Below are 13,886 nucleotides of genomic sequence, written 5' to 3'. Positions count from 1 at the left end.
GTGCCACAATCTGTCATACCCCAATTTTTGACCCTAAGATCATACATCGATTGCATTCAATCATCAATCAAGAGCACCGTTGTGGAGTTTCATCTTTGATACTGTGATTATCTCTGAGGGGAATTATCGAGCATTTATAGCCTTTTTATTTGTTTATACTAACCAAAAATCAAAAATATATGTTTTGTCTCTTTTGTTTATATTTTACAGGTGAAAGATCGGGCAAAAATCAAAACAGTGCAAGAAAACAATTTTTTGAAAATTTGAAGATGGAAATCGATTTACCCCTGTGGGAAATCGATTTCCTGTGCGCAAAATTCAAATAAATATAAGGAGGGAAGCTTGACATCATTTTGGCACCTTTTTATTTGATCATTTTATCAATTTTCCACCTCATCAAAATTAACTCATTCATTAAACCCACTTTAACCTCATTTTACCATTTTTACCATTTAATTGCCACTTTAATCACCAATTAAACACAAGTTAATCACCAAACACAAAAAGACCAATTTGCCACTACTCTTGCTCCAATTCTATAAATAGAGCCCTCTACTCTCTCATTTCTCAAGCTTGGAGAGCCAAAAAATTGCTTGCAAATTCATTTCTCACCCTTTCCAAAACCCTCACCCAAAGTTTATTTTCATAAGATTAGTGAGATTCACCTTGAATCTTGCTAATTTTGAACTAAGCCTCCTACATTTCTCTCTTTTCTTTGGTTGTTCATCTCCATATTTGAAGGATCTACACTTTGTGCTTGTTCTTGAAGCTACTTCACCACTTTAATTCAAGAATTGGTAAATTTCTCAATTCTAAGATGTAGATCTTTGTTGCTTGTGTTCAATGCATCTTTGATGATATATTGGTGCTATTTGATGGTGATTTGATGGAAAATTCATGCTCCAATGGATATGTGATCATAAGGTGTTTGTATGTTTGCTTAAGTCAAGTTTTATGCCTCCTAATGCTGATTTTTTGAATGCTGCGTGCAGGAAATCGATTTCCCTCTGTAGGAAATCGATTTCCACCTTATTTTTTTTCAAAAATTTGTACTCTGGGCTCAGGAAATCGATTTCCTACAGAGGTAAATCGATTTCCTGCTGGCAGAATGTGTTTTTTTGCCTTTTTTATGCTTGTTTTGGCTTCCTACTTCCTCCACTTCATTAATATCATTGGATCTAGGATGTTGATAGGTTTGAAATGACCTAATCCATAATATTAGATGAATGATATTAATGATAGTGTGAGTTGATTATCTTTTGTGAATTTTATTCTTCTTCCTCCATTTCATTAATATCATTGGATCTAGGATGTTGATAGGTTTGAAAGAACCAAATCCATAATATTAGATGAATGATATTAATGATAGTGTGAGTTGATTATCTTTATGCATTTTATCTTCTCCTTCTCCTTTTTTTCTTTTGATCGATGAAAGTCTTAATACTTTGAGAATTCTTATGGATTCTTAGTAAAGACTAGATCGTTACCTATTTTCTTTTCGTGCGGTATTGCTTTCGGAAGGCGATCTACATATCGTTCTTCTCGCATGCATTGGCACATAAATTTTTGACCGGCCTCGTTGTAGGGTGATTTCTACATAAATCACTTGGCGATCTGCTTAACATAGCGCAATATTTCGTGTCCCGAATAAAAAAGATTAAACATGGAAGAGAATTGTATGCGGTTGATTTAAGACTTGTGGAGGTTTTTATCGTGTAGTCGCTATGATTTTATCAAGCTTCTGATAAACCCCATTGAATTTAAATCCGAGTACATCATTCACTCACCATAGATCTTCCTACTAACTTTGATAACATACTTGGCAAGTTTCAAGATGGTTATCTTTAACACTTAACAACTAACTTTAATTTCCGCACCTTTACTATACCGCTCTTTATATTACCGCTCTTTATATTTCTTGCTTTATCGCTTTACTTTATCATTTCATCATATTTACTTTCCGTCATTTTCTCTTTGTCCACTTGGACATATGTTTATGCTTCTGTTATTTTTCTTTTGTCCACTTGGACCGTACTTTATTTTTTCGCTAAAACACTAATAAATAACCAAAAAATCTAAAAAATACATAAGGTTCTCTTTGGACTATCGGTTACTATCCCTAGCACTTTGGAGATTCGGACTTATGGACCTAGTACCTCTGGACTCATTCTATTACTATCCTGTGATTGTTCTGTCTGTCTGGCATTGTTCTGTTGTATGTTTATGTGTGCAGGTATTTCCTTGAAAGCCCTTGATGGTTAATTCCAAGGCATGGATATAAGGATTTTACCCAAAAACAGTCGTTACTCTGCCCGATTTTCGTCAGAATTTTAATGTGCTTAATGCAAAGTGGTGCTAAGACAATAAGTTCATCTGGATCCCCAAGTGTTAATGTGTTGGTATTGATAAATCCAAAGGATGGGAAAACTACCTTGGCTCTTAATGTCAAGTGTTGGCTTCTTATTTGGTTAGACCGTTTCTTTCCTTAGCTTTTATTTTGTGCACTAGGTTAGCCTCTTCATCTCCTCCTACTTCTTAGATTTTCAAAATCTTCTCCCTTTTTCCAAAATATTCTTATGTTTGCAATCTTTTCAAAACTTTTTTTTCTTAAAAATATCTTTCGCCCTTAGTGGCTTTTCTTCAAAAGTTTAGACACCGTTAATTGTCGAAACGAGTGGTTATACCCCACGATTTTGAAATTGATTGATAATAACGAGATCTTTTCCGCGTGAGAGAGCTAGTGGCATACTCGTTGATTTTATCCGAGTTGGAGCCCTTCTTTCATTTGCGATGCAAAGAACTTGTTTGTTCTCATGCTCAAGATCAATGGCTGAGTATTTCTCTCTAACGACAACAAAGTGTTTATTCGTTTTTAAAACGTTTTTCCCAAAAGCGGAACTACATTAGCTCTGACTTCTCCATTGCACCGAGGAGGTATGTAGGCCCGAAGCTTAACGCTTTGCCGGGCTTATTTTAAAAATAAAACAAACTCTTTTTTAGCACACACACAGATTTTCAAAAAGGTTCCCGTGGAGTACCACGGATATGAGGGGTGCTTTAAACCTTCCCCTCATATAATCAACACCCGTAAATGAGATCTCTTTCTTGTTTTAAAAACAAAACTTTGGGTTTTACGTTCTTTTCCCTTTTCCTTTGAAAAAATAAAGCGCGGTGGCGATTTCAAACGAAATATTGATTCGAGTCAATCCCATGGCTTCGATATCAGATTTTCCCCGCTACAGAAAAATGGCGACTTCACTGGGGATCCAGTTTTAAGTGTGTTAAGCCTATTTTTGTTTATCTGTGTGTTTTTATCTGTATATATTGTTGTGTGCTTTGTGTGTTTATTTTCTTTCTTTTTTTTTCTTTTTTGGTGCTCGATGGTTCCTCTGTGATGAGATAAAGTTCTAACCCGAACTTTGGTGAGTAACTTGAGATAGGAGGTGGTAAGACCAATAGTCGCATGTCAGGAGCAATCCTTAGCATGAGCGTCATATGGTGGAACCCCAATCAGTGGAGGCCTCATGGAAGGTAGTAGAGGTTGTTACGAATCATCGTGATAACGCTATTACTTTCAATAGTGAGTGTCCGTAGAAGCTGAATAGCCTAGAACCTTTTTAACCAATCTAAGCCTTTTTAGGATGTAGTGTAGAAACAATATCAAGTACCAATTTGAGCTTGTTGTCATGCGATGCTACGCTCAGACGAGGTCTTTTTAGGCATATTATTGGCGCCCATGAGCAATTGTGCGTGCCGGTAGTATCCGATAGAAGATTGAAAACTCTGGGAACCTTTGTAGAACCCGTTCGGCAGGTACAAAATTCCCTAGTTCATACCTTTGTGGGTGGTTCTTAACCTTGACTCCATGCTCGTGACGTCGAACCTTTGAACCCTGTTTGTGTGACCGTGTGTGATCTTGATTGTGATTGATGCATAAACCATGCATCCATGCATTCATTTGATTTCCAAGGAACTCATAGGTCTTTCTTTGTAAACATCATAAGTTTCATCAAACTCAATGGATCTTGGGTGTTGATGGGGTGAAAACTCTAATCCACCAAAATGGATGATTGATCTTGATGATAACTTGATCAAAGTTTTGATCCAATATAGGATTTACCTCCTTCATGTTTTGATGTTTACAAAGTAATAACTTGAATTCTTTGAAAATCAAATAAATAAATAAAAAAAACAGCAATCGCATCATTTGCATACATACATCCAGGTTGTCCAAGAAACTTATCCTTACCTGTATCCATCTTCAGAGTTGTCTGTCTACTGCCAAGCTGATTCCTCCACACAAGTACGGAACTAGAGCTGCTGTTAGACAAAGAATGGCAGATCAAGAGAAACATAACATGGAAGTCAGAATGGAAATTGATGAGTTGAAATCAGGCATGATTAAGCTTACCGAGATGATGCAAGTGTTGATGGCTAGGACTGATCCCCCTCAGAGGACTGTTATTTCCGAAGTCTCCACTGTTGTTGTTGATCCTTTACAGGTTCAGAAGCCACCTTCTACTTGGCCAGAATTTGGGTTACCTGAGAATTTCTCTCCAACATATGTCAATGCTTCTATGGTGGGTCAAACTTCGAGGCAGATATTCCAACCTCCGGTCTTTTCTGAACTTCCACCTGTTGTTCATACTACCGCTCAAGCTGTTCCAGTTCGCTATGACAATCCTCTCTATGATTACCGTTCTATTGGTTCTGGAAGTGTTAGTCAAGGAGATTGTGGTGAAGTCGAAGAAGTCCGTGAGCAATATCAGGCATTGGAAAAGAGGCTAAGAGCCATGGAAGGAAGCAATTTCTTTAGTGTGAATGCTGATAATATGGGTCTTGTTTCAAATCTTGTCATGCCGTCCAAGTTCAAAGTTCCCGAGTTTGAGAAGTACAAGGGGCATACTTGTCCAAGGAGTCATTTGACCATGTACTACAGAAAGATGACTGCTTACACCAACAACCAGAATTTGCTCGTTCATTGCTTTCAAGACAGTTTAAGTGGAGCTTCGTTGAAGTGGTACATGAGTTTGGAAAAGGGTTGTGTTCAAAACTTCCAAGATTTAGCTGATGCATTCATGAAACAATACAAGTATAATCTGGATATGGCACCTGACCGTCGTCAATTTCAGAACATGGCTCAGAAGGAAAAGGAATCTTTCAAAGAATATGCTCAACGTTGGAGAGAATTGGCTTCCCAAGTTGAACCACCTCTGGCTGAGAAAGAATTGACTGGAATGTTCATGGATACTCTCTCCCCTTTCTACTGGGAGAAAATGATTGGAAGTGTGTCCTCAAATTTTACAGACTTGGTTACTATTGGCCAGAGACTCGAAGAAGGAATCAAGAATGGGAAAGTTGCTAATGTTGATGAATCCTCTGGTGGATCGAAGAAACCTTATGGAAACTTCCACAAGAAGAAAGAGAATGAGACCAATGTTGTGTCTGATGACAGAAGGGGATCTCGTCGTAGACCTCAAAATGGTGATCAACCTTATGTAGCTGATGTTGCTCCTGTGCAAGTTCAAGCTGTTAAGCGGAATCAAATTCGTAATAGGGTCGACTTTGATCCTATCCCCATGACTTATACGGAACTGTATCCTGCTTTGGTCCAAAAAGGGTTGATTACAACAAGAGCTATGCCGCCTCCTCGAAATTCTCTCCCTGATGGTTTCAGATCTGATCTTCATTGTCCTTTCCATCAAGGTGCAGCAGGCCATGATTTGGAAAGATGCTTCCCTCTAAAGGAAAGGGTTCAAGAGTTGGTGAGATCAAAGATGCTCTCTTTCAAGGATATGGGTCCTAATGTTGTCACTAATCCTTTGCCAGATCAAAGTGGCTGACGATAAGTCAAAGCCCAATTTTCCTAAAGCCAAGTGTTTCAGACGAGATAGCTCATCTTTGTTGCTGATTAGTCACTAGGCCTTGATTCTGTACTGTTTGTATTTCCTTTATTGTGCTGTTTACTTTTAGACTTTGTTTGTTTCTGAATGGTGATTTTAATGAAATGAGCATTGCATATTTTGAATTCATTAACATCCACTGTGTTTATGTTTATACCTTCTTTTACAAAACTTTTTCTTCCATTTTCTTTCTCTATCAAATTTGTGTTTTATGCAAAGATTGGAGGGAGGATGATGACAACGAAATACCCAAGTTGTTGAACTGTATGCTTTCAAATAAAACTCTGCTGATGATGTACAGGCATTGTTTCAATTCCCAAACACTGGAGAAATAAGGAAGTTAATCCCTTGTCAACCCCTCTGAGCCTTCGAAGTTGGTGTTTCTTTCTATATGAAAAAACCCGCATTTTAAACCTGGGGCAGGGTAGTTCTCAATTAATTTGGCTATGCATTCTATTTTAAGAGAATCATTCAGTACACCTTTCAATAAAGGTTTCAATCGCAAGCTTTCCTCCGCATACATCAAAGAAATATTGGAGATGCCAATCAAAAGCCAATGATAGTTTATCAATCATTAAGCAAGGCAGTCACTATCTTTCAAAAAAATGTATCAAAAAATATATATATACAAAGAAAAGCCTGCTAAGTCAAAACCAAAAACGACTTAGGCAAAAATAAAGGCATCCCGCTGACTGCAAGTACAAAAATAAACAATTCAGGCAAAAGTTAGGGATATATAAAAAGAAAAGATGAAAAAGAGAAGTCTATAAATTCCTGAACAACACAATGTTGTGACTACCAAAAGGAAGAAGTGACTGCCATCTCAAAAGTTCTCTTTGCTTGTGAACTATCATCATTATCAAAGGTGCAATTCCAGAAGCCTCTTGGGACCTGAATGCATAAGTTGAATTAACTGAGTTTTAGGACTGGAGATCATCACGAAGATGGGGTGGGAACAATCAAATTTTGAGCCTTATATCCTTTGTTTCTTAAACCATGAACCAGGCCATGTTACAACCTATGAAAGACCTAATTGAGGCAAGGTTTGTTTGAAAGCATACTACAACAAGGTTGCGTGAGCTGACTCCCATGAGATTTTCCAATCATTTGTTTGATATCATGCCTTTGCTTTATCTTTCACTTTGAATGTCTTAACCTTTATGTCTTGACCAGTGATTCCATTTGCTTTACATCAATAGCATCTTTCCAAAAATGATTTTGATTTCAAAAATATTCTTTGAGCATTGCATTAAAATTACCATTCTTGAATGAACATTTTATTTTCAAGTAGGCACTCATTTTTCAGGAAGTTCAAACAGTCGAGAAACTTGATCAGTGATCCTATCAGGGGCACGTTATTTCAAGATCCTGTTGTTCATTCAAGATTTGTTTATCAGAATACCATTTCAAGACTTGTAATGGGGCAAGCCATCCCAACAATCATTTAAGAACTGAAGCCATGATCAGTTCATCCCCAATACATTCCAGCTGAAGCCATGATCAGTTAACTTGCAACAATTAGTGAATCAGGGGCAATCTTCTTCAGCAATCCCCAAGCAGTTTTATCAGCCCTTCTCAAAGGATCATTGTTTTGATACAGTTACCAGTGTAATAGAAGTATGTCCAAGCATCTTCTTCTTAAGCAGAATTGGCAGAGTTCTCGTGTTGAGAAATCAGAGTTTTAATCATGCCTCACAAAAGAGTCTACCTCAGTTGTAACAAACAATTGCATTGCATTGATCATATATCATGCATAGAAAAATTCAACATCATGCATTGAAACAAATTTCATACTCATTTGCATTTTTCGAGGTTCTGTTGCTATCAACATCTTCACCTTGAGAGCAAAATCCAACTTACTTGGCACCTATCCAAAACAGATACTTGTTTGTCTTGTCCGTCTAGTGTTGTTCCTAGATGTATCCCCTCTTCTTTTAGTGTCATTCCTGAAAGACTTTAATCATGTTTTATCTTGATTGTCTCTGATCATGCTTTATCCTGATCACTTACACCATGTTTTATCTTGTTTCCCTTCAATCATGTTTTATCTTGATTGTCTCTAATCATGCTTTATCCTGATCACTTTCGACCGTGTTTTATCTTGGTTACCTACAATCATGTTTTATCTTGATTGTCATTTGATGTTGCTTCGTCCATACTTTATCTTGAACGTCTCTGATATATTCTTCCCAAAGTTCAAAATCATGCTTTACCTTGATTGACCTTGGTGTTATCTAATCATGTTTTACCTTGATGGACCTGTGATGATTATCCAATCATGTTTTACCTTGATTGTCCGTTGATGATTATCCAATCATGTTTTACCTTGATTGTCCTTTGATGATATCCAATCACGTTTTACCTTGATTGTCATTTGATGTTATCCAATCATGTTTTACCTTGATTATCCCTGTGATGACATCTAATCATGTTTTACCTTGATGGACCTGTGATGATTATCCAATCATGTTTTACCTTGATTGTCCGTTGATGATTATCCAATCATGTTTTACCTTGATTGCCCTTTGACGATATCCAATCATGTTTTACCTTGGTTGTCATTTGATGTTGTCCAATCATGTTTTACCTTGATATTCATTTTGATGTAGCCACATTCATGTAGGCCTCAGATATTCTCTTCTCGAAGTGCAATCATGTTTTATCTTGAAAGCTTCTGTTGACTGTCTCTTTGTCCTATGGAATCCAAGTTTTATCCCTGGATGACGCATACCTTTTCCCCCAGTGGAATCCTTTCTTATCTCCCCAGTGGTGTTATACTCCTCTCTATTCCATAATCATACTTGATGCATCCATTAACATCGCATTATACCTTAGGTTCAAAAATTGTGTGTTTTATATTTAAGTCTCTTCAATTACGTCGAGCTGAGGATTTTAACCCTCACATCTCCGGATAGAAGAAACTTAAATAGGGGCATCTGTCATACCCCAATTTTTGACCCTAAGATCATACATCGATTGCATTCAATCATCAATCAAGAGCACCGTTGTGGAGTTTCATCTTTGATACTGTGATTATCTCTGAGGGGAATTATCGAGCATTTATAGCCTTTTTATTTGTTTATACTAACCAAAAATCAAAAATATATGTTTTGTCTCTTTTGTTTATATTTTACAGGTGAAAGATCGGGCAAAAATCAAAACAGTGCAAGAAAACAATTTTTTGAAAATTTGAAGATGGAAATCGATTTACCCCTGTGGGAAATCGATTTCCTGTGCGCAAAATTCAAATAAATATAAGTAGGGAAGCTTGACATCATTTTGGCACCTTTTTATATGATCATTTTATCAATTTTCCACCTCATCAAAATTAACTCATTCATTAAACCCACTTTAACCTCATTTTACCATTTTTACCATTTAATTGCCACTTTAATCACCAATTAAACACAAGTTAATCACCAAACACAAAAAGACCAATTTGCCACTACTCTTGCTCCAATTCTATAAATAGAGCCCTCTACTCTCTCGTTTCTCAAGCTTGGAGAGCCAAAAAATTGCTTGCAAATTCATTTCTCACCCTTTCCAAAACCCTCACCCAAAGTTTATTTTCATAAGATTAGTGAGATTCACCTTGAATCTTGCTAATTTTGAACTAAGCCTCCTACATTTCTCTCTTTTCTTTGGTTGTTCATCTCCATATTTGAAGGATCTACACTTTGTGCTTGTTCTTGAAGCTACTTCACCACTTTAATTCAAGAATTGGTAAATTTCTCAATTCTAAGATGTAGATCTTTGTTGCTTGTGTTCAATGCATCTTTGATGATATATTGGTGCTATTTGATGGTGATTTGATGGAAAATTCGTGCTCCAATGGATATGTGATCATAAGGTGTTTGTATGTTTGCTTAAGTCAAGTTTTATGCCTCCTAATGCTGATTTTTTGAATGCTGCGTGCAGGAAATCGATTTCCCTCTGTAGGAAATCGATTTCCACCTTATTTTTTTTCAAAAATTTGTACTCTGGGCTCAGGAAATCGATTTCCTACAGAGGTAAATCGATTTCCTGCTGGCAGAATGTGTTTTTTTTGCCTTTTTTATGCTTGTTTTGGCTTCCTACTTCCTCCACTTCATTAATATCATTGGATCTAGGATGTTGATAGGTTTGAAATGACCTAATCCATAATATTAGATGAATGATATTAATGATAGTGTGAGTTGATTATCTTTTGTGAATTTTATTCTTCTTCCTCCATTTCATTAATATCATTGGATCTAGGATGTTGATAGGTTTGAAAGAAACAAATCCATAATATTAGATGAATGATATTAATGATAGTGTGAGTTGATTATCTTTATGCATTTTATCTTCTCCTTCTCCTTTTTTTCTTTTGATCGATGAAAGTCTTAATACTTTGAGAATTCTTATGGATTATTAGTAAAGACTAGATCGTTACCTATTTTCTTTTCGTGCGGTATTGCTTTCGGAAGGCGATCTACATATCGTTCTTCTCGCATGCATTGGCACATAAATTTTTGACCGGCCTCGTTGTAGGGTGATTTCTACATAAATCACTTGGCGATCTGCTTAACATAGCGCAATATTTCGTGTCCCGAATAAAAAAGATTAAACATGGAAGAGAATTGTATGCGGTTGATTTAAGACTTGTGGAGGTTTTTATCGTGTAGTCGCTATGATTTTATCAAGCTTCTGATAAACCCCATTGAATTTAAATCCGAGTACATCATTCACTCACCATAGATCTTCCTACTAACTTTGATAACATACTTGGCAAGTTTCAAGATGGTTATCTTTAACACTTAACAACTAACTTTAATTTCCGCACCTTTACTATACCGCTCTTTATATTTCTTGCTTTATCGCTTTACTTTATCATTTCATCATATTTACTTTCCGTCATTTTCTCTTTGTCCACTTGGACATATGTTTATGCTTCTGTTATTTTTCTTTTGTCCACTTGGACCGTACTTTATTTTTTCGCTAAAACACTAATAAATAACCAAAAAATCTAAAAAATACATAAGGTTCTCTTTGGACTATCGGTTACTATCCCTAGCACTTTGGAGATTCGGACTTATGGACCTAGTACCTCTGGACTCATTCTATTACTATCCTGTGATTGTTCTGTCTGTCTGGCATTGTTCTGTTGTATGTTTATGTGTGCAGGTATTTCCTTGAATGCCCTTGATGGTTAATTCCAAGGCATGGATATAAGGATTTTACCCAAAAACAGTCGTTACTCTGCCCGATTTTCGTCAGAATTTTAATGTGCTTAATGCAAAGTGGTGCTAAGACAATAAGTTCATCTGGATCCCCAAGTGTTAATGTGTTGGTATTGATAAATCCAAAGGATGGGAAAACTACCTTGGCTCTTAATGTCAAGTGTTGGCTTCTTATTTGGTTAGACCGTTTCTTTCCTTAGCTTTTATTTTGTGCACTAGGTTAGCCTCTTCATCTCCTCCTACTTCTTAGATTTTCAAAATCTTCTCCCTTTTTCCAAAATATTCTTATGTTTGCAATCTTTTCAAAACTTTTTTTTCTTAAAAATATCTTTCGCCCTTAGTGGCTTTTCTTCAAAAGTTTAGACACCGTTAATTGTCGAAACGAGTGGTTATACCCCACGATTTTGAAATTGATTGATAATAACGAGATCTTTTCCGCGTGAGAGAGCTAGTGGCATACTCGTTGATTTTATCCGAGTTGGAGCCCTTCTTTCATTTGCGATGCAAAGAACTTGTTTGTTCTCATGCTCAAGATCAATGGCTGAGTATTTCTCTCTAACGACAACAAAGTGTTTATTCGTTTTTAAAACGTTTTTCCCAAAAACGGAACTACATTAGCTCTGACTTCTCCATTGCACCGAGGAGGTATGTAGGCCCGAAGCTTAACGCTTTGCCGAGCTTATTTTAAAAATAAAACAAACTCTTTTTTAGCACACACACACAGATTTTCAAAAAGGTTCCCGTGGAGTACCACGGATATGAGGGGTGCTTTAAACCTTCCCCTCATATAATCAACACCCGTACCTGAGATCTCTTTCTTGTTTTAAAAACAAAACTTTGGGTTTTACGTTCTTTTCCCTTTTCCTTTGAAAAAATAAAGCGCGGTGGCGATTTCAAACGAAATATTGATTCGAGTCAATCCCATGGCTTCGATATCAGATTTTCCCCGCTACACAATCCCATTAAGAATTTTTTATCTGCATAATCCAAATCCCATAGCACTGGCGACGTCTCCGGCATAAATGCAAGGAGGATGTATAGCTGATATAGGATCTTGTGGAACAGGATTTGATTCTGTAAACGGTTCGGTACGAACGAAGAAATTTCGAACAAAAGGATCGGAACTCGCTGATAGGAAAGGAGAGAAAAACAAAGCAATGCCAAGAGCTCCGTCAATCCGCTGTTCATCGATAGACGAAGCTCTCTCTTTATCATATCGTGCCAGATGCAACAAAGGATGAGTCTTTCTTTTTCCTTCTCGCGAACCACGGGAGCGCCTAGCACCCAGAGGAGCAAAGCTATATATCCTTTCAGTGTAAAGCGGCGCATAAAAAAGGGCTGGCCCGTCAAACGTCCAGTTCCTTCGCGAACGAAGTTTAGAATTAACAAGGGTTCGTAGAACGAAGGGAGTGTACAACTGGGGCGCATCCCCTATTTTTTGTTCGTAACGAGGGAGAGATAGAATGGAGTTCTTCACGAAGTTCGAGACAAAGTAATACAAAAATTCTCTATGGCCTCCTCGTTTTGAGACATTACGACTTTGGGGTTGACCCCGGTAACAAAGAAGGAATCCATAAAAACGTGGGATCCGACACCATGATAAAATACTACCCTCATGATTAGACCATGTCCCTGAGATTTGATAAAAGAAAGGTGCATTAGCGGTTAATACGCTGTAAATTGATAAGTTATTAGGAATATGACGGAACAAAAGACCGAGGAAAGAAAGAAGAATGCACCAAAATGCAGGTGCTGCACCAAACGCAGGTGGTTGTTTCTTGTTGTAAGTGAATACAACGAAAAGACCCGGAAATAACGATAAATGAAAGAAATCATATATTATGTACATTTCGTGCTCTGCTCATTTATAAATTTCTGCTTTGTTATTCCCATCATCCGGTAACCACAGGATGATCCACAAGAAAGGTGGCAGGATTCGAACCTATGGCCCGCCCCTGACCTGCTGGGTTGGGTGGCCGGGTTAGCACCCCTCTAAGCCCCTGTACCCGAAACACATGCGCTGCGCTACCCAGCGCTACACCTTGTCTCCCCTACTCCTCTTCTGGTTATGCCATTAGCAATCGCGGGTAACCCCCGGGCCGGCCGCCCCTGACCTAATAAGATAAGAACTATTATCCTTATGACCAAACAGCGATAGTTTCACGATCCCGACCAACAACTTCTTGGGAATAGGGGCATCCAAGCTTGCCCAAACTAGACATTGTAACTGAAAGTCCTGCCTACTTGTAGGCTTAGGGTAGTCCTCGAAAACCTTCTTCTTTGACTGGCTTGGGAAAGACCCGTAGGCTATGGATCCCACTAATGGAATGGGACTATAACCATACTTCGTATAGGTTCAAGGACAATCAAGATTTAGGCTTGGAGTATCTAAGGCTTCATGGACCCAATTTTTAGGGCTTTTAAGGACGGACTCGCTAGTGTCCCAAGGATTGACCGGTGAAACTACTAACTAGATTGCTCTAAAATAAATATTTATTTTTCCACAGGACTGAATCCATAGAAACCTTGGCTTAGTGCCAGAACTGTAAGCAGCGGATGATTGGTATGCAGGATCGGTTGCAACGGTTTCACATTCATGTGAATCAAGAGATTGGCTTGAATTGAAAGGCTTTCCAACTAGCCATTGAACCTGAGAGTGCGATAAGTCCTTCTTCTTTGTCACCCCATTTCCCTTGGGACCAAGAACAAGCTCCAAAGAAGAAGAAGAGACTTAAAAAACTAGATGTGCTTGGTTGTGGACCTACAGAAAGGATGCATGCGA

The 13,886-nt window shown here is 37.7% G+C and overlaps 1 protein-coding gene across 1 annotated transcript; it reads left to right on the top strand.

Annotated features, from left to right (window-relative positions):
• The first annotated feature begins 12,108 nt into the window (after positions 1 to 12,108).
• LOC131638074 (uncharacterized) lies at positions 12,109 to 12,370 on the top strand. The gene has a single exon (XM_058908629.1). The coding sequence runs from the start codon at positions 12,127 to 12,129 to the stop codon at positions 12,343 to 12,345; it is 219 nt and encodes a 72-aa protein (XP_058764612.1). The 5' UTR covers positions 12,109 to 12,126; the 3' UTR covers positions 12,346 to 12,370.
• Positions 12,371 to 13,886: the final 1,516 nt, after the last annotated feature.

Source organism: Vicia villosa, unplaced genomic scaffold (assembly GCF_029867415.1).
Source record: "Vicia villosa cultivar HV-30 ecotype Madison, WI unplaced genomic scaffold, Vvil1.0 ctg.002159F_1_1, whole genome shotgun sequence".
In the NCBI taxonomy this organism is placed as follows: domain Eukaryota; kingdom Viridiplantae; phylum Streptophyta; class Magnoliopsida; order Fabales; family Fabaceae; genus Vicia; species Vicia villosa.
The sequence above is the reverse complement of the archived record's forward strand: the minus strand, read 5'-3'. Positions and strand labels throughout refer to the sequence as shown.

Bases quoted from the DNA above. Each gene is read 5' to 3' on its own strand.
- LOC131638074 (XM_058908629.1), top strand. From the start codon at position 12,127: ATGCAAGGAGGATGTATAGCTGATATAGGATCTTGTGGAACAGGATTT.